Source organism: Echinococcus granulosus, assembly GCF_000524195.1.
Source record: "Echinococcus granulosus chromosome Unknown EG_S00013, whole genome shotgun sequence".
In the NCBI taxonomy this organism is placed as follows: Eukaryota; Metazoa; Platyhelminthes; class Cestoda; order Cyclophyllidea; family Taeniidae; genus Echinococcus; species Echinococcus granulosus.
In genome coordinates this window covers 708965-733709 of record NW_020170393.1, presented here as the reverse complement: position 1 = coordinate 733709, position 24745 = coordinate 708965, and the positions used below count along the sequence as shown (strand labels likewise).

General features: G+C 43.0%; 4 protein-coding genes across 4 annotated transcripts; 1 reads left to right on the top strand and 3 right to left on the bottom strand. All coding sequences in view use genetic code 11, as the record gives it.

Annotated features, from left to right (window-relative positions):
- Positions 1-346: 346 nt before the first annotated feature.
- EGR_02797 (SH3 domain-containing kinase-binding protein) lies at positions 347-5083 on the bottom strand (the record flags this gene model as incomplete). The annotated part of the gene is made up of 9 exons (XM_024492046.1): positions 347-667; positions 1107-1336; positions 1633-1807; positions 1925-2024; positions 2536-2666; positions 2905-3185; positions 3959-3983; positions 4851-4883; positions 4925-5083. 9 exons carry the CDS (start codon positions 5081-5083, stop codon positions 347-349), a joined length of 1455 nt encoding a protein of 484 aa, XP_024353540.1.
- Positions 5084-6779: 1696 nt separating this feature from the next.
- Positions 6780-8922, top strand: EGR_02796 (hypothetical protein; the record flags this gene model as incomplete). Its single annotated transcript, XM_024492045.1, has 8 exons — positions 6780-6866; positions 6897-6977; positions 7051-7252; positions 7445-7644; positions 7918-8004; positions 8188-8250; positions 8451-8552; positions 8701-8922. The coding sequence occupies 8 exons, from the start codon at positions 6780-6782 to the stop codon at positions 8920-8922; spliced, it is 1044 nt and encodes a 347-aa protein (XP_024353539.1).
- Positions 8923-9260: 338 nt separating this feature from the next.
- Positions 9261-16076, bottom strand: EGR_02795 (Tumor suppressor p53-binding protein; the record flags this gene model as incomplete). Its single annotated transcript, XM_024492044.1, has 19 exons — positions 9261-9389; positions 9535-9838; positions 10280-10715; positions 10922-11101; positions 11197-11467; positions 12426-12692; positions 12924-13125; positions 13224-13345; positions 13371-13536; positions 13619-13697; positions 14313-14351; positions 14390-14435; positions 14513-14740; positions 14842-15206; positions 15331-15499; positions 15648-15718; positions 15750-15791; positions 15821-15863; positions 15909-16076. The coding sequence occupies 19 exons, from the start codon at positions 16074-16076 to the stop codon at positions 9261-9263; spliced, it is 3327 nt and encodes a 1108-aa protein (XP_024353538.1).
- Positions 16077-23771: 7695 nt separating this feature from the next.
- On the bottom strand, positions 23772-24263 carry EGR_02794 (Helix-loop-helix protein 6; the record flags this gene model as incomplete). Its single annotated transcript, XM_024492043.1, has 1 exon — positions 23772-24263. The coding sequence occupies one exon, from the start codon at positions 24261-24263 to the stop codon at positions 23772-23774; it is 492 nt and encodes a 163-aa protein (XP_024353537.1).
- Positions 24264-24745: the final 482 nt, after the last annotated feature.

The window sequence follows — 24745 nt, the reverse complement described above, 5'->3', positions numbered from 1 at the left end:
ACTAATCATTGTTAAAATTAAATACCCACGGCAATAGGAGTTGTCGAAGAGATTGGGGAGAGGAATAGATTGTAACATAGTGAGTACCAAAATTAAAGCTAACGGGCGCTATTGGCGTCAACCCGTTCCGGTGAGTGAGAAAAGGAAAAGGGACGGCCAATAGCATACACACACACGCACATGTGGCCGCACATACACTTAATCAAAACATTGTTGCCGTAGGATGGCCGTCCGTTGGACGAAAATGAAAGCACTTATGGCGGCGGTACTAACTTACAGCCTATTTACATTCAAATGCTTGGAGTCACAACAAAAGATTATTGTGGCCATTGTGGCAGCTGTCTATCTATCTGGGACCCGTTGGAGGCTTTGAGGAGACGTGTGATCTCAACACAGGATAGGGATCGGAGGAGTTGTGTCCGTTGATGATATCAGTGAGATCAGGAAATTGTCCATTGTACTCTTCACCAGCTCCGTTCATGCCAGCACCCGAGAGCATCGTCCGGCTGTCCATGTCGAGAACCACCTTCCTGATGCGATTCAACTCTACTGCGTCATTTGATTGTAACTTTTTCACCTCGTCCAATTCCTCCGTCAATGAACGAAGATGATCGGTTATGAGCTTTAAACTTTTAGCCACACCGGCTCGATCGTTCACTTGGGTGTTCTACAAGGGATGAAGACAGACCTAAAACAATTGCCGCATCAGAGACAATTTAGTCTATTTAAACACATTTTTACAGCTACAGCATTCGGTAGACGAATAATCTTCAACCCTTTGCATTCTTTCCCAGTTTGTTCCTTTGTTAAATGATACAGTACTTTTTACTTTTACACATAAGAAAGGGCTACAAGGCACAGCAGCCACTTAAAATGCAAACATCGCCTCCATCACCCACATAAATTAACTGACCAACAACGTTTGCTTTCTACACAACAATCCGAGCTTAAAGATGCTAATGACTTGCACCCAAGTGTGTCAGATACCAGACTCAAGGTAGCCGCCTGCACCGCTGCACCATGCATCTTTGATTTCTCAAAGATAAGCTGCCAAAGTCGTCTATAGAGGTTGCCTGCAACAAGGTAAGAGTAAGAGATAGACAAACCTTGACTGCTGCAAGTTTTTTGTTGAGTTCGGACAGTTGGCCAGCGACGTCCTCGGCATGTTCCCGCTGCTCCCGCCGCATGGAATCAATGGTGTGCGTAAAATTCTCCAACTGCTCAGAAAATGCAGCAAGACGATCCTGCTGCTCCTGAACCAGGCCCTGCAAATCACCCATGTTTCGCGGCGTTCCCTCGGCTGGTCGACTGGGATCCAATCGTGTCAAGCTTGAGCCTAAAAGCATTTACGCAATTCAAGCAAAAAAAGAAGAGGGGGACGAGTCTTAATCAGGCTTATCTGTCCTGACAGGAAGTATGTTACATATCACCTTATAAGATTTTCGGTCTAAAATCCCTACTTTTAAAAGATCCTAACGAGTCCTTTTATTACTTCGTTGCTTTATTTTCGAACTGACAATCTTATGCGATCTTTTAAAAAGTAGATTGCCTCGAGTGAATATCATTTGACTGCCACAAGTAACGACTGAAAGATATGATAAATGTGGGAAATTAAATGACAGGTCAACTCACAACGATACTTATTAGCACTGGCTTTGGTAGAAGTGGTTTCATACTCCGGTTTAGAAATGGAGCTCTTGCGATTGAGTGAAAAAGTCGCGCCGTTCGTTTTTTGGGCGGTTGACTCAGTTCTGCCAGAACGAGATGTCTCCGACTTGACTGCAGTCCTTCCGTCAGTTCGTGGCATCTAAAAGTACAGTTTCGTGGAAACATCTCAGCCATCTTTTACGTAAGCAAGTAGTATTCTAAAGGCTAAGGACGGCACGTTAGTCAAATGATGGGATCAGGGATGGGGGCTACTCACCGAAGTTGAATTAGTGTTCGCTGCCATCCTGTTCTGCAGACGTTTGCTGGCAAGTCGATCATTGTCTCCTGGACTACCGTCCGATAAATCACAACGTTTTCTTAGATCTGGGAGCAATACCAAATCACTTCAAACCGTACAAAATTCAGGTTCGTGACAAAGAAGTAATGTAGCTGATAGTTAATATGCGCAAAACCAAGCTACTCCAAGGTGAAGTACGCAATAAAAAGCGCATGATTACACCCAAGATAATGTAAGGTCGGAGGATGGCGATGCTCTCGAAGAAGGCTAAAATCATGCAATGCACGCAAGCACAAATTCAACGCTCTAGTATTTGCTTTCCTCTCAAACTGCTTGCACTTCTGCAATACTTACAGAAGTGCGCGAAGCGCAAGTTCACAGTCCAAAGGTGTGATTGTGGATTTCATCTAAACCAAATTAGTCTAGTGCTTAGAGAACAGGAACTACATTTGCGCGGCATTAACCACCGGAGTTTAAAAAAACCCACTGAAAAAAAGAACTAAACCAGGTAAATGATTTTTTCACTGCTAACTTGTGTTTTAAGGGCTGAGAGTACACATTCTAAAAAGTGACATTTGTGTCAAAAAGACTTGCCATTTTTGCCTGCACTGGAATCGTAGCGTTTACTTCCGGTTGGACTGATGGTGGTGTCGTTTTGAACCGTCCTGGCCGAAAAGGAGCCACTGTTTTGTGTCCTCTGCGTCGAAGAACCCATTTTCGACTACCCAAACCAAAAAAGTTAGAAATAATACCGATGTGCCACAATAAGCCACTCACAAAGTATTGCGAGCAAAAGCGCATTAAAGTTTGGAGACACAACAGGCATTCAATGTCCCTGAATAGGCTATTTAAGTTTATCATTAATTCAGCCTCATAACTCAATCACTTTTAGCTAAAATTAATACAATAGAAGGGTGGAGGGGATCAAGTATAAGAAATTAAATGGCGCCCTAATGCACCTTGTAGTCCGCGAGGGCACGCTTAAAATCCAGATCATTGGCATCAGCCGTTCTGACAAAGTTGTCGGGAAATACACCTGTTTTGTTGGTACGAAGATTGACCCCACGCCACCAGCCATCCTCCGGTAAATCTCGACTCAGCACCCGAATGAAATCCTTCACCTCCAACTGTAGCTCATCCGACTGCTCAGGGTTGTAACGATAAGCCACTTTCACGTAGTCTGAGGCCTTGTTGCTTATACTGGTCGACATTGGCAAAGGAGAGGACACTCCTAGAGGCACTAAATGAGAATTAAAAGATCATGGATCCGACTTTTTGAAGCCAATTTGCTATCCAATGCACGGACCCCTTATTCAGGAAATTGAAAAGCATTGCAAGCCCCAAATTTCACCTTAGAACATTACCGTGTAAGCTCGACAAGCAAATAATTGGCTTAATCAAATCCAAGCCGAGGCTATTTAATGATTCAAGCACAATTCGAAGAAACTGTGATCCCGGAAAAGCTTATGGGATTTAAGGCATTCTAAGATAAAATATACGAAGCATAAAAACACGGTGCTAAATGCAGTTGACAAGAACTTGTGGACGGGCAATTTTGTAAATTTCCCTTATTAATAGCGCAGATAACATGTACAAAACCCTAGCCAACGAGACGCACACAAAAAGTCGACATCCAACGGCAAGCATAACTGGTAGACATGCTGCAATCATTACACACAGGTAGTCATGCAAATATACACATATTAACCACTAACTGGATGCAAAAAGTAGAGTAAAAAGCGAACTATGCACGTGCTCGTTTATCTAGCACAGCCTGCCCTCGATGCAAATGGACTAAAAAGGCTTGTAAATTGTGAAAATGAAAACAAAGCTAGACACAAAAAACAATCCCGAAAAAGAAAATATAGCCATACTTTGCATTCGCACGCACATGTACAAAGCTTACACTGAGTTTGAAGACAAAGTCCCCTAACAAGACAGATAATTTGATAAAATACCATCCTGAAACGCAAATATCAATTGGTCGATACGATTTTGTAACAATATGCTTACCTTGAGTTTTGTGACTTTCTTGGGGCTAAAAGAAGAAAAAAATCCCTGAGAAAGCTTTGAATTTAATTTCAGATGTCTTATTATTAATCACAAAAAAATTAACAAAGGCATCACCCTCAGTCCAACGACAGATTTATTCGGACAACTGACGCCTGCCAAAACATAACTCATTGCTCAGAATGAGAAAAAAGAAGGGAGCCACATTTCCAAACCTTCAGAATCAAAATCAAGGTATGCCGACGTTAACATTGCCCCAAAAACTGTAATACACTTTAGCCCATACGATTAAGTCCGAAAAACAGTTGGGTTACGACAAAGCATTAACGAGCTCACTCTTTCTGTCCCACCGCCTACAAGTTTCATAGGAGGAGAGCTTGAAGGTACTACGGTAGTGGACCGTTCACTGAAAGTCATGTCTGTCCTTTACTGCAGACTTCAGAGATGAATATCTTATCACGACGCTAAATCACCAATAAGTAAGCAAAAATACATTAATCAATCATATGTGCAGTTTCACGTTCTGAACCAAACGATTTAGCAACAATACAGATCAAAGCAATGAACCCACAAAATCCACTTTGGCAAAATACATGAATACTAAAATGCTGTTCCAAAATGTTTAGTATAGGGGACCCCATAAGCTTGACAAACCTTGACGGATAGGCTTTCTACAATAGCGAATAGACATCAGCCTCTGGATCGATTTTCACAAAAACCCTCCATTGAAAATGAGAATAAACAACTCCAACAAGAGCAATTGCACCAAAGAAATCCCACAGCGAACTAAGAGGAGCATGTGAAATCAGTTTATAACAACAGAGAATAAGAAAACTCTCAATTAGGCAAGAAGTATAAGGTGAAAAACATGATACAAAAAAACGAGTAAACGTACTTGGCTGCCTGGAGCTGGCGCAGGTTTAATTATCTACATGAAATATTTGTAACTAAGCATCTACCATAAATTACTCGAACAAAATTATCAGGAAAAACGCCCTCTCTTCCGTTGAATGTTCCGATGTACCATCCTTCTTCAAACTGAGAAACATTTGTAACAATGTCCCCCTGTTTAAGAGTAAGTTCATCTCTCTCTTCTGCTGTGTAGTCGTACTCAACCTGGACTTCCATTCAGAAACCGGTGAGCGCAAATATTTACCAAGCAGAGATGAAGCCTGTCAACAAAAGCGGGGCTACAATCGGAAAACCAACACTGTGATTCGCCAGTTTACTCTGCCAATCACCGTAGTGATTTCATTTAAAAATTCTAATCGGATATTCTAAACCGAAAATCGTAGTAATTTTCCCATGTGCAGAAGTTACTCAATCTGATTTAGCCATCCAAATGGACCCAACGCATGACTTCATATTTTTTTTTGCTTGTCATTCTCGTAGGTTACAAAAATTCTAATTCCCATTTTAATCCCATAAATAGACAATGGATTTGTGACGCATGCTTAGTGGCATTCTGGCAAGTTTTAATGGAATTTTTGGTGGCAAGTCATGCTATAAATGCTGTAAATTGCATCAATATTATAATTTGCGGAATGCAGGCATGGAAACGGAATTAAGAATAGACTAATGTAAGGGAATCTAAAGATAGCTGACTAAACGTAGATAGATCAAAATAAATTCGCGAATGCAAATGCGGCTTATGGCAAGCCTAAAGCTGTGCCATAAAACGAGTAAACTACATAATATAGCCAATACTTTGGCTTATCGATTTTTAAATGTCAAATTTCAGCAGTAACGCAATGCACTGCTGTCCACATGTGCTTTTGAAAATAAAACTATGAGATTTCATCACCTTTTCGTTTAACTGTATATCGGACCATGCAGGCACTGTCCCCGCAGATTGTAATTTGTAAATGCCTGATCTCAGAGCCATGCCAGTAGGCTTTTCTGCTCCTCTCTTTTGCAATTTATTCCATTTTTGCAACTTTAAGGCAGGCTTAAAATGCTATACATCTTCTCGGCACAATGCATGCTGTCATCCTCCTAAGGGAGAAGCTTTGCTTCCTCCACGAGTCTTAACATTTTTCGAAATAAAGCTAACACTGTGCAACACATCTTTTTCTGATCAACATTTCTTTTAACCAAGGGCATTAAACAAGGGAGAGGATAAAAGTGGTGAAAATAAATTAATGTTAGTCGATGATAGCAGCTTCACAACGGGGTTTATTTAATCCAACCACTTGTCATCTTAAGAGTGCAATTTAGCAGACACAATCAGCTCTCAAAACCTGGCTCTAGGCAAAGAAAAGGCAAAATATCCAGGCAAAAAGTGCATTGTCGAAATACGGAAGGCATTGGGGCAACTGGTATGGACCGGAGGCCAGGGCAAATGGCGGGGTTACGGTGACGGAATCTTAGAAAGGGCTTTCAAACTTAAGAGTTAAGGAAAACGTAATATGAATGCACTGCTTTTTTAAATGATTTTGAAAATTACATATAGATTATGCTATTGGTGCGGCATGGCGCATATTTTTGGTCCTCAGTTTTTTGGTGTGCAAAGCGCAAACTTTTCGTTAAATATAAGTTTAGTTAAAGAAACTATTTTGCAATGGGTTTAAAAGGGCGTTTACTTTATTTTCGCACTAGATGTCATCAAATGGTATGCCGATTCGGTAAGTTGAACTCATCATTAAATTTGTTGTTATTAATTAAAAACTTGACATTTATGGTTATTATTGAATACTTTAATAAAATGAATGCATTCTGTTTAAGTCGTTGAGAGGTCTAATCCGCTCTGTACAAGCCAGCATTGAGTTAAGTGCATCAGGAGGTAGGCGGTCAATGCAAAGACCCTGACCGTTACAGACTTGTTATGCCGGTTGGTGGCTATGTTCCAGTTCCTTTGGAGCCTCAGTTTGAGGAGTTCCATCCTTTGGATAGCGTTGAAGGTGTCTCCCAGGTATTTTATTGTCCCATTTAGACCTTATAGGTCAAGGAGAATGTACCTGGAAACGCCTTTTTGTTCTCGCTTGATTATTACAAATCCTACTTCGATGTGGATACGTACCAGGTATTGGAATGGCGCGACTTAGTTGTTTGGTCTCAAAGTTATTGTTATTTTATCCGTCTTATACCTATTCCAGGTTGTTCAGCGTGTCATAAGTGGACTTATTCCCTTCTCAAAAAGATTCTCACTCTCTGCCTCCCTACGACCAGCACCAGATCTTTACGGTCCTTTTTGGATTATAATAACCCTAGTTTTTTCAATCGCCTTTTCTGGGAGCATATACGAATACATCATATCGAAAAATGCATCTGTTCTCTCTACGTTTAATTTTGGTCGGGGTGAGTCAGCCCACCTGATACAAACATCTTAACTGCCGAATTTTCTTTGTCCGTGCCTTAGAAAGCGAAAGTTATAACTGGAGGTGGTTTTTAAGTGCCTTCTTGGTGTATTGCCGCTCGTTTCGTTCATTTTGCTTGGTCTTAGGCGGTTAATCAATTCCCTAATTTCTTATCGCTGTTTTTTCCTTTTAGTGACTATATCAGCCGCAGTCCTCTTCGTTTATTGGTGTCTCATGCCGATTGTTGTGACGTCTCTGGTATGGTTTAGAAGACGGAAAGCTTTTTCTGATGCGCAAGGCATTGACAAGGGACCCGAGTTCACTTTTGGTTCGTTATTCAGCGAGCTGCTTGCGATCTATGGCTACTCAATGGTATCTTTCATCCCTGTTGCTGTGAGCATTGTCCCGTTTCAACTTAGCTTATAACTCTGCCTTCGTGCGTCTGGTTACACTTGTTCATTTTGCTATTTTGATTATCATTGTTCTATTGCTAGTTTTTACATCAATGTGTTATCCAATGTTTGTATCGCTTTTATCCTATCTCCACCCGCTAGTAGTTCTGCTGAGCCTCTCTAGTCTGCTTCAATTGTTCAAAATTTAGAATTGGCGTTAATGATCATGCACCTCTTGCAGATGCTTCTGTGTGTTCCCGTTTCACTTATACAGTGGATTTTGATTGGAGTAGCCAGCCTCGTTTCACTGTGTGTCCTTGGTTCAGCTACCTGGCCTATCTTTAAGCAGAAAACGAAACAGGTATGGAATTGCAATATTTATGCATTCAAACGACTACTTTTCATGCCTCTACTTACGGCACAAGTTCTGCACTTCTACGCATTGTGGAGTCATTCACACCCAGAACTCCTCCTACATAAATAGCCACTATACTTTATGCAGCAATATCCTCTTGCTAAGGTTAACTCATCGTCCGTTTTGTAGCTCGCTATTGGACTCCTTGTACTGATTATAGTTGCTCACATTGCAATGACCGTATCCCTCTCCGTAAGTGCATTACCCCCTTCTTAGCAATACCTAGCCAAAATACCACATTCATGGTGGCAATAAGCGGCTGTCACGATGAAATTGGCGTTTGGCTAAAGTGTAGTGTGATTTGAATGTGAGGCAGCAATTCAACACCTATGAGCAATATGCTCCAAACAAAAACCCATAGTTTCATCATGCTTTTAAGTTGATTGTGCTAGACCTTCGAGGCGCCTCTTAAGTGCTGCTGCGAAAGCAATCAAGCACCGCGTACTGATGCCTTCATCCTGCCTCGTGGGATGGGTAACCCCCTCCCCGCGACGGTTTGGGATAGCACTCCCCTCATAAGCTGCGTGGGGGATAGTTAATTCTCTAGACGTGGACTTGCAATGTCTTGGTAGATCACCGCCCTTGAGCTAGTGGTTTAATCGTCAGGTACCCTCACACATCCTATTTGGCGGCGTATTTCAGGTTGTCTTTTTCCATCAACCACCCCTTGAACCCCAACCCAAACCGGCTCCGGCTGTACAACCCGCTGATGCAGGCGTTCCCAATAAATTGGGACCCCAAGAATCCGTCCAGGGTGGAGGTGCAGGCAATCAGAAAGACACACAGCCAAAGGAAACTCCAATCAAACCTGTGGAAGATAACCCAAACAAGAAGGTAGAAAAGGATAACCCGAAAGTCGCCTAGTCCCATCGCACCACCGTTTGGGGGCGAGAGGAGAACCTTTGTGATCGACTTTGCCACCTGTTCTCATCATAATAGATAATTACTGTCGCTCATTATGGTGTATCTCACCCAGATATGTTCGATTTACAAGCTCATTTGAACGGAGGTATACATCTATTTTTGATATTTTCAGCCCCTACCATGTAAAAGTCTGGTCAGTAAGAGTGCAGATCCGAGAAGGAAGTGAAAAGTGTGTGTGTTGTGATGGGATAGGTTACGGTTTATAACATTTGTGTTATTCATATAAATATTAATATATAAAATGTAAGAGGTTGAGGGATGAAAAGACTGTGCACAGCTCACTCCTTCCACGTGGTCCCGTACTTCAGATCGAGCATCTTTCCGTGAATGAGGGACTGAATCAGAAACTCCTTGTTTATAACTGTGAACCCCATGGATTCTATTTGCGGAACTGTATCTTCTGGAATCTACAAGGAAAGTACATTTCAACTTGAGCGGACAGCACGCTCTCCCAACCTCGTACAACAGAAAAGGGCGGTTCGCAGATGATCGCGTCGGGCGCTATGGTACTTTTTCCTGTAAACAACACAAAAAATAAGGCAATGATCTCACCCTTTCCTGGTCGACCAAGACGATATTTGATTTGCAAGTGGGTGCATCCTCCATCGTCTTCAGCCTGTTGAGTTGATCGACACTTTCTGCGGAGGTAATTATCTTCGGCATCCCGTCAGTCGCAGGCACTCCGCTCTCAGTGTACATTGCGTGTCGTAGGATGGAAAACCACCCCTTGCCGAAGCCGGGGAAGTCATCTGTCACTATCGCGATTATCCTCGATGAGGTGTAGCCTCCCAGCGCTAACAATGTTTTTGGTCCAAATACATCCAGCGGTTCGATGAACCATGCTGGAACGTTGTGCCTGAAAGGAGCAAACAGCTTTGCTTTACTTTACTACATTTGTTTTAGTCTGCGCTGGCCTCGTCAGGGTCTCGCGTTATTCACCGAGATTGGCTTTGCTCATGCCACGTGAGCTACTGACCTTAGGGACTCTCGATATACACCTCATTGCTGTTCTAAAAAGTGCTTTGCGGCCTTTGCAGGGATCCCATCCTGCAAAGCGGAGATATAGCGACGGACGATTTACTGAGACACTTTTGGACAGGGAATTAGTTCGTTTTTTCCAGCAACTGGATATTCACCCGAAAAGTGATTGGTCGTGAGCCTGCTGATTGTCACATCGTTTGATTGACGAATTTATAACAGTCATATGGGTGCCATGGAAGACTGAATTAAAGAATACTTCTAGGCCTAGAATTAAATGATTCTCAATCGGGATATAAGTAACTGTAAGGCCACTTACGGTAAAACCGTTTGGTTGGTGATTCTGTCCACACCCCTGGGGAGCTCGTAGAGCGTGCGCGCCGACCGTCGGAGCAGCTCAAAGGGTATGTCGGCAGGTTCGGTAGCAAGAGTGACTATTTTGGAGACGACCTCAGAGTCAGCAACGAGTGGCTCCCTGCCACCGGCAAGAAAGCAAGCATCAAGGAGCCAGACGGGGTGCACCAGAGGCACACGACCCAGAGTGGCCAACCCTTGCAGGAACTTGACGGTGCGCTTAGCTGAGGACGCGATCAGAACAATGTGCGGGCGCTTTGCCTTGGACACAACGGCCTCTTCCTCCGGCGTCACCAGCCGACCGGTGGGGGAAACGCAGTCGGCGTCGAGCAGTTCCATATTTTGGCCACCGCCAGCCGTGATCAGCAATCGCAGAAAGCTGGCATTTTCACAAACCGAAACTGCAATAGAGATTTGATAAAAGTAATGGCAGTCATAACGAAACATCCATTCTTTAACGAAAGATTACCCCCAGATGTAGATGTTATTTGGACAAACTTTAAGTGCTTAGTCTAAACTGTTTAAGATGGGCGTTTATTAGCATCAACAGTTAATTGTAAAGATGGAGTATCCACATGAAATAAAGATATGAAGGCAAAGGACCTACACTGCTTCCTGGCATGAGGGCTACTGGAGGCGATTCGAATGCCCTTTAAATCAGTTGAGTTAACGCCTTTTGTGCGGACAACACACCACTGAGAAAAGAGGTCGGGGTGAGGCAGGGGAATGCGATGTCGCTGGCACATTCGTCTGAGCTCCTCCGACTCCGCGGTGCGCATGGACTGGTCTGAAAGGAGTATGAAAAAAACTAGTGGAGCTGCTTGGGTTGATGCAATAGAGAGGCTGTGCGAACATTATCTTCGTTTCAATTAATAACCCAACCTTTAAGCGATATAGCGGATTCACTCAAGAGTGGAGGTAATACAGGAACGACCGGAGGTGGCGTTTCCTGCTGCTCAATCGATGTCTCTACGGTGAGTGTCGGTAGTGATGGAGTGATTGTGTTGTCCAGAGGAGAGGAAAATTTTCGTCGCTTTCCAGAGGGCCTCGTCCGAGGAGCTCTTCTGGAACGAGAAGAGCTACGTGAGGTGCTGCTGAAACGCATTGAGGCGCGTGAAGCCCGAGCGACTGCTCGACGACCGACAACCCATATCTAAACAGTGAAATACGATCAAAAAGAAAAGGGTGAATAGCTGCTTTAATGTAAAGCTTGGTTTAGTCAGGACAGTACCCGGAGCATGGCATTACCTTTTCAGACCTAGAAGTTCGTAAGAGTAGTGCCGAAGCCAAGAGTACTGCTGCCGTTTCCGAGGTAAATGTGTTTGTGAAAGTTTTTGGGATAATTTGTTTGCTTAAAATCAACACCAAAAAATAGCCATAGCATAAATAACTACGAAAACACGAGAAATACTAAGGATTTAAAAGATAAACTTTGATAGTTTTAAAGCGTACAAGGGAATAACTGCTTTAACCTGGAGATCACGACGCAGTTTCAAATAAAACTCGACACAAATTTGATACAACTAGGTAAAAGACAACATCTTTCAATTATACATACATCTGCCAGTACTTAAGATTGCCAATAGGATTCAAAATGAGCTGGGAATAGACTGCTGTAACAGCATGTATGCAGTATGATGCCATTATCTCTCTCAAAATTTGGACAATCGGTGTGAAGTTGCAATGTATCAGTAAACAACTAAGTTGATCCTTGAGCTCTTGCTTTAGGCAGTTTTATCCTTTGTTAACAATCAATCCTCTTCGACTTTCTAGCTGGGATTAATCATGGATATTTTTGGCATATTTAAAAACTGACCCTTCACGGTCAGCAGCTCGAAGGACGTTTCCACCTCGTTTCTAATACCTCAAATTCAACGTTATCACAGCCAAATTTGCCACGAGTTCAATTTAAAAAAAAACACGTGAAGACATTAAAAATAGGTGGCATAATTACACTCCAGTGAGTGAATTAACGATTAAGGAATAGAATCAGCGTTTTTGTTTAACCATTACCTATACTCAGAGTGAAGGGTTAAACCTACTCCTAACCCGTACACAATCACCAAGTAGGCTAATAGCAAAGGTGAAATGTAAAAAAGGCTCGACCAAACCTGGCTCTCCCTACGACTGAATCCACTATGTTTCCGTTTAAACTCCTGCCGCTGAGCGGAGACTTTTGCTCCTGACCTAGTCCGCCGCTGTTTGGCCGACTCTAAGCTACGCGAGGCAAGAGAAGGCGTCGAGACAGAAGGACTTCTCCTCTTCTGCTGTGGTGCTGTCTTTCTCCGCATCAAGCGTTTTGCGGGAACTGCCCGCTCTGCTATCCGGCCCACCTCGGTCAAGACACGCTTTCTACGGACAGAACTCCCGACGGGAGTCTTTCAAGTCGAAAGGCATGCAAGCAAAATCAGTATATCCGCTGGCTTTCTGCCCAAACAATCCTAGACAGAGTGAACCAAGCTTACTTTCAAAATCATAGAGTTAATCTACTCATTAAGTGAAGAAACTGACCAATATCCTGGTATTTTAGACGCGTCTCTAATTACGAGTTAGCATTTGTGGCAAAAAATGTCTCTGGGTCGTAGAACCAGGTACTACTAAACACTTACATTTGGAGTGACTACTTTTGATAAGACAACACGAGGGACATATTTTGAAGGGGAGGAGGAGGAGGAGGTGGGAGAGATGAATGATGAAGTGCCACTCGTTACGGAGGATATGTCTGACCGGCTGCCTACTGTTGATATTTGACCGGCGGCAAGGAGATGAATCATTGATTCCAAGACAATCGCCACCCGTTTACGTTCGAGTCTAGGAGGAAAAAAGTACACAAAAGAAGGAGCACGTGTGACGAGTGGGGAGAAGTCTGCTGAACAATCAATGAGGAACTAGTGGTTCAGAAGACCCACTGGAAAACTTCATTATCCTCAATGCGTTTGACGATATAAGAGGGCGGTGTAGTGCCGATCACGTGGCCCGATACCAAGTACCCAACTTCATATTCACTCTTGCCTGATATATCAGCATAAACCTGAGGAAGAATAAAATCGAGTTACATGGAGAGTAGAATAAATGGAAAAAAACATCTGTGTTTGGATTGAGACAGAAGTAGTTTGCTCGTCAAGTAAACTTGCATTTGCCCCAATAGGGAGGAGTTCGGCGAGGATTATGTTTTTGCCCGTCACGTTTTTTTGTGAGCTGTCGTCAAATAATATACGAAACCTGGAAGTCAGAGCAATAAAGAAAAGGAAGCGTTGAAAAAGTTAGTGAAGTTTACAGAATTCACTTATAAAAAAAACCATACTTATCCTCAGCGGAAGTCTCGGCTATTTGTCCGGCGTAAAAAAACTTATTGGAGTACCACTTGGCATAGACTAATACACCTAAAAGAGATACACTCCAGTTATGCAGGCACTTGCTTTGATGCAACCAATATGCAAACTTCATCACTCCACTACTGTTTATAATGCATCAAGTGAATTGGGGGCAAAATTCACCCTTATTCACGCCCGATTTGTTGGTTGAAACAGAATTTGAAGTCCGAGTAGGTTTTTTACGTTTAGCAATGACTGCGGAGGAAACTGGGTGAGGTGTCTCGCCACTTTGTGACCCCAGGTCGGAGAGAGTACTGTGGAAAGGAAAACTGCGGTTTTCAAACGATGCACACATCACTAGACAGTTGAAAAGCCTTAATTTTTATTAGTAGTAACAAAGAAGTTCACCGAAAGCTTATTGCACAAAGATATGAATCACAAAATATTTCAGTATCTGCTCACTTATTTAGATCGGAATTTCGTTCCAACGGCTTCGGTTCAGTTCTACCTGTGGTATTCACTGGAAAAAATACACTTTTCAGTGAACAGTGAAAAAAACAAAAGAAAGTAAAAAAGGTAGCCGGTGGTTCCTGATCATTAGTTCTGTCTGAGATGTAATCGAAGAAATTAAAAAGAAACACTTTTGCATAGAGTAAGGGAGTGTAGGGGAAGGGAGAAGGATACCTCGTTGTTCCCTATCAATGGTTCCATCGGTGACGTTCTCTGAAAAAAAAACTAATTAGAGATAGGGAGTAACATACTTGGTGGCCCTTGACCATTAGTTTCCGGTCTCTTTGTCAGCGCATTCTGAAAAAGGAAATCATAAAATAATGTAAGCTTTATATGTGCATCTAATTACAGTAGCAATCAAGCAAGTTATTCACCATTTTCAGCGGCAAAAAATACTCAGAGGACGAGGAGGAGACGCGAACATCAAAGATGCTCTGATGTTGGGCAATCACAGTTGCAGGTGTTCGATTGTAATCACACTGCGGTCCCTCACTATCAGAGGTAAAAAGCTCTCGTAGCCAATCTCCGAGGGAGTCAGCCAACACCTTAGCTGCTTCTGAGACCGCAGCAGCTGCGTCCTCATCCACTCTTCGTATTCGTGACTACAAAAAAATACAGCTCATTGTATGGCATAGTAGACGACAACCAAACCCTAAACGCACGAAGACGTTATGAAGTAACCAAGATCTGCCTTTCTACCAACCTGCCAAGTAACCGTCTTTGTAAAATCGGGTATTTTGAATTCCACAAGATCAGTTTTTTCCACCTTAGAGGAGTGGCGGAGTACAGACAACGAGAGGGTGTAGGAAAAAGCGGGTGAGGCCTCCTGATCATCAGTCGCGGTTGACGTGGACACAGTATTTCTGCAGTTCCCCGGTAGCACCAGAGGTTTGCTGAAACCTGAGGAGTCTGACCTGAACAAATCAGAACCCGATCGAGTAGTGCGATCCGATGTAGTGTTGGTTGTGGTGGCACCAATAGGGGTAGAGATCAGGGAGTCGGTGGAACAGAAATTAGGCTCCATGTTTGCCAATGATCTGAAGCGAGTAGCAGAAGAGCGCTGGGCATCTAGACGAATGTAAACGCGAAAATGTACACAAACTCTACTAGCAGGGCGAAAACTGCAATTACGAGTTTGAGCAATTTCGACGTTGGAAGTGCGTAAATATAAAGTATTTATTTGGGGACTCACGTTTAGGAGGTGCTATCGGGAGAGAGGCCCGAACACCAAGAGTAGTCGATAGAATCTTGTCCATTTGGTCCATTCTTTTTGGATTAACTTTTTTTATGTTTTCCAACACCTCACTGGACAACGTTGAGCGGATTGGTGAGGAGACAGACTTTTGGCAGTTGGTTGGCGACTAAAGTGTAAAACGGAAGTCACATGACAAAACCCCAACATATAAAAATACAAGCAAAAAAAGTGCCGAAAATTCAACACGATGTTTTTTGACAGATTCCTTTTGTAGGATGAGCGATAAACATAATATGTAGAACGCGACTACTTACATCTGCTCCGGAAGGTACCTGTAGTGTATGCAGTGAAATGTCGCGAGAAAGGCTGTCCAAAGAAGTTTCGCCTACAAAATAAGCGGATTAAGCAAAATTTACCGGCGGCTTCATTCAAAGATGAACACCGAATATCTTCGAAATCTAAAAACATCATTTTAGGTCGAAATTACCATCTTGTTGCGTAACAGCCCGCAAAATTGACGAAGAGGCATTCTATGGAAAAGAAAGACAGTCAGGGTCAGTTTCTGAGCTGCAAACCCATGTGAATTTCTCGCTCACACCAAATTCCTGATTTGATGATTCTTCAGCTAGTACGCAGCCATTCCTGGATTTAGATAAGATGTAATTCACAGGAGGTGGAGGTTCAAGATCTGAGGATGGGATGATATTTTCCGAATTATCAGATTCCGAATAAACACCCTCCATCACCAACAGTGCCCTGGAGTTAACTAGAAGTTAAATTTGCCTCCCACACACAATAACGCATTGCCGCACTAATTTAAATGCTCTATAAAATAACTGTCACTTTATGGTGTTGTTTAGTGTGTGCAAAGTGTCGAAAATGAATAAAATGCCACTTCTGTCACCACGGTTAAGATTATAGTCCTGGCCAAAGTAAAAATATAAAATAACAAAATCACTCAAAATTCACTATCTTTCCTAGAAGAAGCTCTCTAATTAAATTGAAATAATTAATGTTAGTAAAGCTTAATTCTTTCCTAACCCATAAATATGTTCTAATAGTGAAGACCCCTCCAAACGAGTCGATATATTTTCTGACTTTTGCATCGCATCCCAAAATGGTCACTTTCTTCGCCATTGATCAGTCTTAGATTCAGATCTTGATGGCGTTTTCATTGGCGAATCGAAAATACTTTGGTATTTGCAGTATTTCCCAAATAGTCGCGCAACTGCAGATGGCTTCCACAGTCAGTTTTGCGGAGTGGTATTTTATTTAGCTTAAGTTGTATTTGCCCCTCTTATTATCATTCTTTTGCTTGGCAGACGTTCCTCCAGCACCTTCTACATAATTATTTGCAAATTTAGGTCTAATTTCAAACCTCTTAGTCAATGAGCTAATTTGTGGAAGGCATTGTGTATTTTCAAACTGGTAATTCTATGACAGTATATGGGAGCCATAGAGAGTCAAGAATTGTATCCTCTAAAGGAGCGGGCGAGGATAAGGGGGTCGTGCGTTTTGTTGTGATGAGCACTTTTTTATTTACACAGGTGTAGTAAAGCAAGTACCTACAACTTACTAGTCGACCCTGTTGTGCATGAGACGCCGGACTTACACTTTCCTTTCAAGAAAACGTTTGCTTTTGATCTAAATTAATTTATGCTCTATCATCTGATAAGTGATTTCATATTTTCAAGAAGTGAAATTGACTAGTGATCTAATAGCCATTCCAGGACAGGTGAATTCATCCTGATCGAAGGGGCCGAAACATGTGATCGCCTCAGCCAGAATACATTTGCAATTTGAAGGTCATGCATCAGTTTAGTCAAACATATGCGATTAACCCTTTGTAAATAACTATTGCCATCGTTGGAAGTTGGGCTGGACAGCACTAAAGCGATAACAAAGCGGTAAGCAATAATAGGTGTAAAATCTCATCCCCATGACACCACCTTAAACCTCATCCTTTTCACATGACTCAGATTTTGGATCAGTGTTTTACGGCTAGCAATGGACATACGAGATGGGCAGTACATTCACCCTTTCTCCTACTATAGTTCCCAAATTAGGCGGGAATCCAGATTCAGTGAAATTGCCAAGAGGGATCTGTGATGCTGTAGTAAAATATCTTCTCCGCTGCACACACATTCGCTGGTTAACGTTGTTTATTTGTAAAAATTTTGGCTTTTAAAGCACCGACGACGCACCGTCGTAATATTCGATGCAGGGGGTTGATTAAGGAGATCGCCGGGGACGCCACTCAAAAGGCGCGAGGCGCTACGTAATAATTTGATTGGTTGTTTAACTCTTAATTTATGTAATGTGGACACTTTAGGCTCCACCATTGTACTTTTACCAGGCAGCCTGCTCTAGGACCATGGCAGTAGCTCTCAGGCTCTTCTGTAGGTCAGCAATATACATTCCGGCCTATTTTTTTCTTCCGACATCATGCAAGTCTCGTTCCACTGCATCTGTAGTGTTATCAGCTTCTCCACAAATGCACTAGCATGAAGATACTCTGGTTAACCTTGGTTCCAAAAAATAAAGTTGCATGAAGAAATTTCCTTAGTCTTGGTTAACTTACTTGTTGATGGCCTGTGCAGGTCAGCGCATCTGATTGTCAGCAAGCAGCTTTGTTACGATTATAGTTTCATGGGGTGTGGAATCTTCACCCAAAATGTTTTTGTTCTTTCCTCATGACATTACTCCCTCTGGGACAGGGATGGATTATGCCAGTAAGGCATTTCACTACACCACAGAGATCCATGCACTAACTGCACCAGCATTCTGTCTAATCACTCTGCTACATCGGTGACTTGACCTTTGTGAACGACCCCGCGTCAAAGTTCAAACCTAGCCCCATGGACAGGTTAAAAAAGTGGAACAGCACTGACCACCAGTAAGGCCATCGTACATGGGCACATTATGGGACTTTTAACCCTTTCATTTTTCCAATCACCCCTTTCAACTTAGGTGGAGCGCAAGCTATAAACCCAGCCTCACCGCAGCCTCTGATACATAAAACGTGACAGATAATTAGGTGGGTTATATTGCGGGAGCAGGGGGTTGATCTTAAACAGAGAGACCTTAGATCATTTCATCCACATGTCGAGATACTAATTTGGAAGGATAATTAAGCACTCCAATACCAGAGCTCGGTTAAGCACTGCAAACACTATTGTTCAAAAGGGAGTTTTCAACATTCACAGTGAAAATATTTTTCAGCCTCGCTTAGGTTTTTATTTCCAGAGGTAGCTGAAGCGCCTCAAGACTTTGCTTAAGACGATTGAGGATATAATACTCTAGCAGGATATGTATTGTCGACCTACAGGAAAGCTTGAGGGCCACTTGCATGGCTCGGAGGCCAGACCGCCCGATGGAGGCACAGTGGAGGAGCCTTAATTGACCCATTACTTTCCCTTGCTCTCATACCGGATTGTAAGCTTCCTCTTCGGAAAGGTGAGACCACAATGACGTGTTATTAGTACACGCCTCACAGATAGTGGCCAAAGTCCCCTAGAACTAGACAAAATTAGTTAGCTGAGGCTACCAGCACATTTTGCACGGTCTCTCTGCGTTTCACCACGCATTAATTTGCACGCCCGGCCAGAACTCTTTCTTCCCCTCTGTACCCCTCCCTCCATCAGCCCCATCTCAAAACATGTAAATGAATTGACACCACAGCGGTCCACGTAATGGGCGTTTCGTGGGGAGGAGAGAGGCGAGGTGTGTGGATGTGGGTTTTGTAGTTGATAGCTTGCCTGTTACCCTTTACGGAATTTAGGCACTGTTGCATTAATTGTGGATTTGCATAGCCCGAGGGCAGGAGTTATTCACGTTGGCCTAAACACAGCACGAAGTGCAGGTACGACTATAGTGAAGCTACTTCAGGACGGATATACCCTGTGAAGGACTCAAAGCAACGGAGGCGCCAAGCCGCATTCTGTAATCAACAGTCGGAGTTGAAGTTCGGTTCCAAAGTGAGGCTGAAGCAAAACAGAAGGCTGGCCAGCCAGGCTACTTTTGCTAGTGGGGCAAACACGTAATTAGGGTGAGAGGAAGGGTAACGGAAATGATGGTGATTTTAGTTTGGATTATCACTGTAGCAGATGGTCTTCTGCAGTCGTCTTTTACTTCGTCGACGAGGTAGGGAGAGAGGGACTACTCAACCTTATGGCACTGTGCAGCGGAAACTGAAACACCCCATCAAAATGATAATGCGGGTGGTGTGAATTTTATTGAGCCTCACTTTATGTGTATTCACCTTCGAGGGAGTTATGGACTTAAACACTTCACTACACGGCTTAATTTAAAATTAACAACCTTCCATCTTCAGGTAAATGTTCATTCCCAAATTGTCCAAGTTATGAAAGCGAATTGACCGTTTGATCGTGTGAGAACCGAGGTTCTTGCGGGGTCTCATTTCGAGTTCACTGGAGTAATGTTATTTTTAAAAACAACACTGAAGGAGGGGAATGCGGAGTTAGCTTATCCGGTGAAGGTGAAGGGGGAAATGGGATGAGGGTTCGTGTTTGGACAAGTAAGTATGAATTGGTTGTCCGAGCGAAAACGGTTATGTCTACAAGCGGATCCGCTAATCCTTTTAAACTTCCACTTAATCGCTTGAGATTTAAAGTACTCTTTTGTTTACAACCGAGGTCTATGCAGCAGAAGATTAAATGTGGAAGGAATTACTTCAGACCTAAACTCTTCTCCCTGCCATGATATTTGATGGTACTAAATGTCTGTTAAATTAGCTTGAATGGCTTTTTTGCTCCATTTTGACGTCTGCAAGTGGGGTACCTACCTTTGCGCCTTATCTGATAACACTCGTAATTTTACCGAGTAAAAAACACCTCCAATTTAATTCCATTTGTCTTAGCTCCACGCCTCTCATCGTGGAAACAGTTAAATGGTAATCAAACGCCCCCTCTCCCGTCCCTGCTTCCTCCCCTTGAAGCAGCCTTCCGTGTCCAATGAAGGGTGCATCTCATTAGTATAGCGCCACCCAAGGTTGGCTCCAGTCGCTTATTCAGCCTTTCCCTCCCTTCGCTAAAACGGCACTTCGCCTCACCTGTTGTGTCCCCCCCCCCCCGAGGTGGCACTGCGTTGGATGGAACGGAGGCCCTTGAACCTATGCAAATGCGCGCCGGGAGTATGCAAATAGGCTGCAGGCGGGGAGAGAGGCGAGGACTCACGATGAGGGGACGGGGACGTGGGAGGGAGGAGAGTAACGTGTGAAGTAAATATATTCAAGTTTTGAGCCAATGCAATTAGGAATGGAGGTGTAGAGAGATGGAGATTGCGGGTAGAGCTACGTATACGTTGAGACGCCTCGAATGTGTATCTGTGCAAAATTTTTTTCATCCACATCCCCCTCATCTTCGTAGTTCCAAGCTTATCGAGATTTTAAGGACCCAGCCTTTCCATTATCTCTACTTAGAAATCAATGGCGTCATTGCTTCGTAAAGTGGTGGTGGTGCCTTTAAAATACTGACTAATATTGTTGATGTCAATCATCTGAAGAATTGATAGACTAATGAATGAAGCGTGTTAAGATATGTACTTGGAGTAAAAATGATTGCTAGCTTTCGAGAGGTACTGTTCCATACGCGAGTTTGGTGAAAAAAAATTGTTATTTAAACATAAAGATTAGATTGATGAGGGGAAGGAGAAATTGGTTCTAACTCACTGTATCAAGTGCAGTTATTCGTTTGAATAATTTGATTACTAAGGAATTTGTCCGTAGTTTGCCTTATTTTTTTCCTGTAAGATTGTATGTGCATCTTTTTTCATTAGCGCTCAATTAATTTTAATGGTAGGACGAATGGATGGAAGATACAAAATGTGCGGAGATTTCTTCACTGGTGCATCCCCATGAAACACCTTCCAGGTGCCCCCTTCAATGGAACCCTTAAATGCATTCAGTAAATTGAGGGAACAAACACCCACCTTTTCTCCAGAAAGTCAAACGCAAAATTAATCAAGTAACCCAGGTATTCGAATAAAACTAAACCGTGTACAATTTTCTCCATTCAATATCTGAACGTTTCCATTTTTAAATGATCTGTCATCATTTACTGAATAATTACTGTTGTAAGGGTGCTTGGGTTTGATTCGGCACCGAACGCTTGGTTTTCTATCTGATGTTCCATCAAAAACGCCAATTCCTCCAATTTTCTGGGCTTTGTCAACTCGCTTTATAAGTTACAAATCCTAAAACGAGTTTTACCAGTAACGACAAGTAGGTTTGCATGAGAAGTGGGTGCCTCAAGTACGAAAATTAGAAGTAAATAAGTGGTTTACAGAAAAACTGCTTTGCAGGACCATCTAAGCTACTATTTGATCAAAATTGTCCACCACGCTGTAGCGCTTCGGGACTTTTTGAAGACGAGAGAAAACGGACTGGATATGAGTAGTCGACCTACCGGCTTGGTTTGGAAGGCCAGACCGCCTAGCAAATGTACAGTGGGGAACTTTCAAGCAGTCCGCTTCTTAAACTGAGTCTACAACAAACAATTGAAGCATTATCTAACTCCTCTCCTTTTGACTATCGTGCCCAGTGTTCCCTTTAATCAAACTCCTGCGTCTGTCATCACACCGTAGTTGGTGCTGTAAATAAAAAACAACCACAAAATCAACCGCACCAGTCATCGGATTTGCGTGCAACTAAGAAGGCGTGATCACAACGTCACTGATCCCCCTTGACATTTTTACTAAATCTAGAGTTTCGTCCGGCGTATAAACGTTAGTGAAGGAAAGTGGAATGTGCTGTTTATCTCGTATGTCCACTGCTAGTCGTAAGAGCACTGGCAGAAAAGCAGGGTTATTTAATAGAAGACAGGGCATAAAGCAGTTTTGTGGGGATGGGTTCTCTTCCCTACCCCTCCTTGCCACATCGTTCTCACTTCATTGCTGCTCAATCATGTATATCTCGGTTTTATTCAGCTAGTAGAGAACTGGAGGAGATATCGCGCGTTTACTTAATTATCATCTTCCTACAAATACTGCAGGCAGCTCCGTAACGAACTTTTTTGATTGTTGATTGCTAGTATCGCTTCCGTTGCTACTAGCCTTCTTGCAGATTACGAGACTGGTGTAGTTGATGAAGGTTGACATCAAACATCAGCCCTTCTATTAGCATTTGGGAGCAGATATTAAGGTAGCCCTCCATCAGAATCAGGTTCGCTTTTCAATACCACCGGTGTAGCTCTCCCAGACATCCCTGAATACAGAAGAGAACGCAATACTTGAGTGGAATATGCACTACTGACCTACAGTAGGGCTTAGAGTCTACCTACGTGGCCCATAGGCCAAACCGCTCGGTAAATGCATGAATGCAGAGCCATCAAGCGGTACGTCATCAAAACCTACAGATAAACAAACAAACGAACAAACAAACAAACGAAAGATTAATTATTCTAAAAATCAAAGCCAAACGAATGCTATAAAGTTGACTGAAACTTGGGGGCTTGTCCTTCTCACTGGGTCATCAGTAGCAGATATTCACATTTCGAAATCTATTTCGTCAACCATGCGTTAAAGGCTTAACGAGCCACATGTCGCGTTCAAGTAGGTGTCCAAAATATAGTTTCTCAGACCTCCCTTGATGGGTGGAGAGCACTTCCCTCTCAGCGAGCTGTTGGCTCTATCAAAACTAAGAAATACGCCTTAATTGTCATAAGGCCAAAAAGTACTATTTAGGGGTTCGCATTAAAGTCCTTATATGCGGTTCCCCTTCCCTTTCCCACGAATAGAAACCGCTACACGGCAGAGTTAACTTATTTCTCCTTAGTATTTTAGGGATATAATCTCAAGCTCAATTGTCTTATACTTAACCTTATAAAGCATGGTATATTAAATGCAGGCAATGAAGTTTTAACACGTCAAATGTCTGAAATCCCCCGGCGAATCTCAGCTGCAGAGCATGCTAAGGAGGTAAGCGCTATGTTGTTCCAGGTCACTTTCGTTCACAAACAGCAGTGTTTATTTCGACGAAGTGCCCGAAAGGCCCCTCTCATCCCCCTTTATCCACGTGGCTGTGTGGAGAACTTTGCGATTCCCAGACGCACCTGATTGGGACTCCCCACTTCTGCCCCGCCTCATTCACCGTGATCCACTATGATCACCCCTCATAACAAAGTAAACGTGCGTTAATAATCGTCACAAAACAATTTTATTGTATTCCAATAGAAAAATTCAGCGTGATCAGAGGTACATGAATCTCTGTGCATACAAAAGAGTTTTGTTTGAAGGAATAATATTTGGGGATTGCAAAAAAAGCAAAAAATAGTGCATGGAAATGAAATAGAAAAATAGAAGAGTACTTAACGCCTTTCTTATTCCTATTCCCGTCTTTACCCATGATTGTGACCTAAGCCATCCCCTACCAGGAAATGAGTCTATCTAAGCCTAAACCCAACCGAATCTCCTCAAGAAAATCAGCGTTTCGGTGTAGAAGTTGCATCGATGTCGATTATCCACATTCGTACTGGTGGTGGTGGCGGTTCCTGCGGTCTGATGGAGTAGAAACTGCTCCCATAGCCACTATCCAGAGTTGTGCTTGCATAGTGAAGTGACTGTAACGATCCCTCTGTTGAAGGTTCGTCAATCCTAGCTGGAAATATCGGTGAAAGCCGCTCTTCTTCCCCTTTTATTTGTTCTTGCTGTTGGTATTGATGTCCTGACGGTATTGCCGTGACACTATCACTCCCCAAGTCTGTGCCCACTACCCCACTGTCTGCTACTTCTGGTGCTACTTCCTCGTGAAGAACCCGGTCCAAGTGTTCTATGTACCAAATTGCTTTTTTTAAAGTAGAGATCTTACTCAGATGCTCACCCTCGCGTTTCGGCACAACTGCTCTGAGTCGATCAAAGCCTAAGTTGAGTAGGTGAACCCTATTGCGTTCGCGCTCGTTCCTCCGCGAGAGCATATTTGGTGCCTTTTGAGTCTTCTTCCACTTTTTGTTTGGAACTCCCACTTCTGTCCTTCTTAGCATTTGCCTGTTCTCTTTGTCTTCTCCGTCTACAGGATAACGTGGGACATTCGAACGAAGATAAGGAGAAGAAGAGAGAGAAGATGAAGACGTTGGTGTTGATGAGGTCTTCGGGTGCCAAGGTCGCAATGGCATAGTAGCAGTAATTTTAGCAGCAGTGGGGCAGTGGGCACAGATATCAAGCAGCTTGGGGTTGGATTTGCAAGTGTAAAACGTTACATTACGGAATAGCGATATTTATAGGGGGTGCACTTGCATTTGTCCGAACACGCGCATGCATTCCCATATTGGATACAGGATTGGTTAAACGGCCGAAATAGTGAACCAATGGGGGACGGGCACGTGCCTTGTCGCATTTGCGCATATTAACCAATGACGATTAGGCGGGGAGCTGGACCACTTTTCCACTTTCGGTTTAT